Genomic DNA, 4364 nt, shown 5'->3' with positions numbered 1-4364 from the left:
TTTAATGTTAGCATTGTGCTGCCTTTTTTAACAGTGGGGCATTAAGTTTAGCAAAACTGTTTATGCTTTTTAGGCGATTAAAAGCTTGTTTGATTTCATTTCACCACAACAGGATCAATGAGAATCAGACAGCTGTAGACACCTGCTGTCCCTGCTTACGTTTCCCTAAAAGTTGACCTTTTTCTCCAAATAGAAATTCAATAACCATTCACTTCTGACAGGTGACCTTATGTTTCTACTGAAAGGACAGACACAACAAAATGCAGTCATTTGAACTGTTTAATTCCCCAGTGAATTCTGGAACATTCTCAGGCTCTTAAGGATCTGGTTTAATGACATGAGAGAAAACAAAAACGGGGGGACACCAAGGTGGTGTTCATTACATTATTGTTCATTATAATTCATCACATACATCCGGAAAATTAACAACTCATAAGAAAATACTTTCTTCAGTAGTTCTATCTCTAGAAGTCATGTCTCTATAGTGGTAGAAAATAAAGCTCTCATGACGTCCTGTTACATCTTGCATATATTCTTGTAAAAATATTATTTTAAAATAAATAAATATATAAAATAAATATCTTTAAAAAATATAAATTAAAGGACCTAAAGAGACACGTTTGGAGGAGTCTGTCTCCTGCTTGTCCATGCCAGTGTTTGGAAAAGAGTATGAAATCTCAAAAACATTTCACAGAATTCCTTCAGAAGCCTTCTAGAATTTTCAGTAGTAGTAGTAGATGTCCATCATTCTCTGGCAAGAAGTCCACCAGTGCTCTCTTTTATTCCAAAATCCCTTTTGTCCTACGTACAGCAGGTGTGAATGGATCCAAAACAGTGTTCTGTTCTTCAGGAACTGTCCAGACCTTTGGTTCCTGCCACTCCAATCAAGGGCTTTCCATCTCCTGCAAATGCTCCAACCTTGGCCCGCAAAAGGGGGCCTCTTTTCCCCCTGTCTGCACTGCTTTCTCCTGAGACAGGTTTGTCTGAGGGGGATAAAGAGCATGCAGGTCCTTTTTTGGGGTCTAGGTTTGAGGTTCAGCGGTTTCAGCTGTGACCTAGTATCTCCTTGTAAAGCTCAGGAACCCGCTCTGGATCCACAGGCCGTGGCAAGAAATGTGTGAAGCGCTGGTGCCTCCGAGAGCGAGCTCCATCTCGAGACGTCCCGTCTTTGTTGAGGGCTACATAATAATGGGATCCTCGCTCGCCATGCCGATACAGGTTAGAAGAGTAAGTGTTGTACCAGTTCTCCTCAAACTGCTCCCTGAACACACACTCCGCTGTCAGCTTTTCCTAAGAGAAAACAAGGCAAGGCAAGGGTTAACCACACTGCAAATGGAAGAATAAACTGTGTCCAAAGGCTATTTGAAATTACACCATAAATCACTCTCTCAGTTAAGCACGACCAGGCTATGAATGAAATTAATTGTTGCATTACTCAAAATAATATACAGCCGGCACAGTACCAGTAAGAAGAAAATGTGCTATACTTACAGATCCATACAGTTTGCCCTCGCTGTTCATTCCCAGATACAATCCGCTATCCACACCACGGATGCTCACCATCCCCACAGCGAGGCTAATGAATTCCAATATACCTGTGAGAAAAGCACAGCTGTTAGTTCCCAGTTGAGACAGCAGGACAAGCACCTGCAATAGTGCCATCAAACTGCCCTATACTTAATTCATGACGTCTTTCACACTTAATCACTGTGTTTTGCTATATTATAATGTTATTCGAGCACAGTATGACAGTTAGGTTTATGAAAATAATAATAATCACTGTCATTATTATAATATCACATTTTTACATTACAGTGCAATTAAATAAGTACCAATAGTCAACAATTTCATTATTTAAATATGTATAATGCATATAACATGTTTTTAATTTGATTTCAGATTTAACCATTAAAATAATCATCAGTTGTGGTCAATCTCTTTACATAAGTGACCTGCATGTGCAATTGTGTTGTGGATATGCTTGTAATTACAGAAGCATTATATATATATATATATATATATATATATATATATATATATATATTTATATATATATATATATATATATATATGCTTGTAAATGTGGTTGTTATTATTATTATTATATTATTATAGTGTGTTGCAGCATAGAATATGTAATAATAATGAAACAACGATTAATAATACTTACCAAATCTGCTGTGGTCTTTTCTCGTGCCTTGCACAGAACCGTCCGGTAATATCTCGAGGTGGTAGCCGGTCCTGCAGTAGAGCTGCCGCCGGCGGAGGATCCCTTTCATATGCGTCAGGTCCGGTGAAGTGCTGCGTGACAGGCGCTCGGCGGAGACGAGGTGCTCGTTCATCAGAGCACCGGAGTCCCCGGGGGGCGTGAGGACAAAATGAGACCCGTGCGCAAAGCTCTCCAAGCCATGAGAGAAGCTGCCCACCAGCTCGCCGACTGCATCCATCACCGACACTCGAAGAAAAGTTACCTTGAGGAGAACCCCTGTGGTTTCTCTTTCCCTAGTGTTTTGCGCAGTCACTGCTTGCGGCTTTGACAGTCAATGCGTGTTTACATCCGATTCTCTCTCTCTCTTCTGGTTTTAGCACATGCTCTCTCGACCTTCCAGGCTACTCCTCTTTGCTCCGGTCCCCTGTGTATCCAATACTCTCTCTTACGCACTCCAGCACACAAGCTTATGCGGCGTCTCTCCTCTTGTGATTCCTGGATGTGACTGGCTCTGCTCTGAGACACCAGCCTAAAATTGGCCCTTATGTAAATGCCCTCTTGACATATGCTAATTGAGTCCTTTATAGATGACTGTTTGAAACATAACTCCTTGATCGTTTGATCCTCTTCTTCGGTCTTCTTTGATGATCGGTTTCATCTGCATCCACGCGTTTAATCCATTGATGGATTATGATAAAAGTGCAGAAAGCAACATTGTGGAGATCAGTGAATCTTTGCAACGAGGAAAATAAAAGTGCAGTTGGATGAAGAAGAGGGATGCGTACTGTGTACCGATCCGTTCCGTTCCCCGGGGTTTACGCGCACTGACGCGCTCTGGCGAATCTCTAGTGTGAAGCAGGTGGAAGCCAAGGAGGAAAAAAGGAAAAGAAAGGGGGCGGTGCTCAATAGAGAACGAGAGAGAGAGGGAGAGAGAGAGACAAGACTTCAAGGTGTGTATGTTGTGTGTCGTTAGTAGTATGCCAAAAAAGTGTCTTCTTCTTGATTTGCGATTTGGTTTATACACTGAAAAAAATAGTGTAGTAGAAACGGTTTTCACCCAGAAATCGCCAGTGAATTTAACAATTGATAGCAAAGAAACGGCCAGTATTAGGCTACGCTGAATTATAAAATCTTAAGTTGAAAGACTGAAACTGTTTTTCTTGTGAAACGTTAAGCATACTTAATTTCTACAACTTGCTGTCATACTTAAATTTAAAGTTTCGCTTGGCTGCCTTAGCCAGGTGTAAATTTATATGACCTAAAAAGCGTGCATGTAACTGGCTTTAAAAGAATAAAGAAGGAAAAGTCAAAACAACCTGCACATCTGTGCAAACGCCACCACTGCACTGTCAACTCTGACTGATGTCAAAGTGCCTTTGAACAGTTCCAGCATAACATGAGTTGAGATGAAGTATCAAAGATATCAGAGATCAAAGATTCATTACGCACAAAAGAAGGGTCATTAACACAAAGGAAACGAACTGTTTGATGGCAAATCGTTGATACTATGAGTGATTGATATAGAAATTTTCCAGCCCAACAGCTAAGAACATGCCTCAAAGTAGATATTACATGAAAGATCACTTAGGTATGGATTTGATGTTACCTTATTAATTAAAAAAGAAAGAAAGATGCGCAATCGACTGCGCTATTATAGGCCTACCGTAGTATACTGAGAGACCATGTATTTTTGTTTACTGTATAATGTTTATTTATTAATCCATCCCTTTATGCATTCATCCATTGTATGTGTGTTTGCATTTATTTATTCATTCATTCATGCTTAGTATAAAATATTCAGTAATAATTTAGTATTTGTAAATGCAATAGTCTATAATACAGTTTATATGGTGCACTAAACAGTATAATCGTCTAGAAACATTTAAGTGCCAAACCACTTCTTTGCTATCTCTCTGGAGGACAGACCACTTCCACGTAGGTGATTTATCAACGGTTCTCTCACGGGACACGTTCGCCCACGTCGTTCCCCTTAGCTCATTAGTATTTATGATCTCCAAAAAATACCTAAAAACAAAATCAATGTGGTCAGCTAGAGCAGGATCAATCCACAGACGCAGTGGATCGATCACTTACGATAGAGATGTCAGTTATGTGCCAGATTTCGTGTGACGTTGACAGTTTGCTGCATGGGTAA

At 40.1% G+C, this 4364-nt stretch overlaps 1 protein-coding gene across 1 annotated transcript; it reads right to left on the bottom strand.

Annotated features, from left to right (window-relative positions):
* Positions 1-265: 265 nt before the first annotated feature.
* Positions 266-3151, bottom strand: LOC109084942 (fibroblast growth factor 20-like). Its single transcript, XM_042716723.1, has 3 exons — positions 2171-3151; positions 1492-1595; positions 266-1290 (listed from the first exon to the last, which is right to left on the bottom strand). The coding sequence occupies exons 1-3, from the start codon at positions 2445-2447 to the stop codon at positions 1045-1047; spliced, it is 627 nt and encodes a 208-aa protein (XP_042572657.1). The 5' UTR covers positions 2448-3151; the 3' UTR covers positions 266-1044.
* Positions 3152-4364: the final 1213 nt, after the last annotated feature.

Source organism: Cyprinus carpio, chromosome B1, assembly GCF_018340385.1.
Source record: "Cyprinus carpio isolate SPL01 chromosome B1, ASM1834038v1, whole genome shotgun sequence".
NCBI classification, from domain to species: domain Eukaryota; kingdom Metazoa; phylum Chordata; class Actinopteri; order Cypriniformes; family Cyprinidae; genus Cyprinus; species Cyprinus carpio.
Note: the sequence above shows the minus strand (reverse complement) of the source record. Positions and strands in the feature narration are given on the sequence as shown.

Coding starts and splice junctions, on each gene's coding strand:
- LOC109084942 (XM_042716723.1), bottom strand. CDS start 2,447: ATGGATGCAGTCGGCGAGCTGGTGGGCAGCTTCTCTCATGGCTTGGAG. Junction 1,596..2,170: donor AAAAGACCACAGCAGATTTG/GTAAGTATTATT, acceptor CTTTTCTCACAG/GTATATTGGAATTCATTAGC. Junction 1,291..1,491: donor AGGGCAAACTGTATGGATCT/GTAAGTATAGCA, acceptor GTTTTCTCTTAG/GAAAAGCTGACAGCGGAGTG.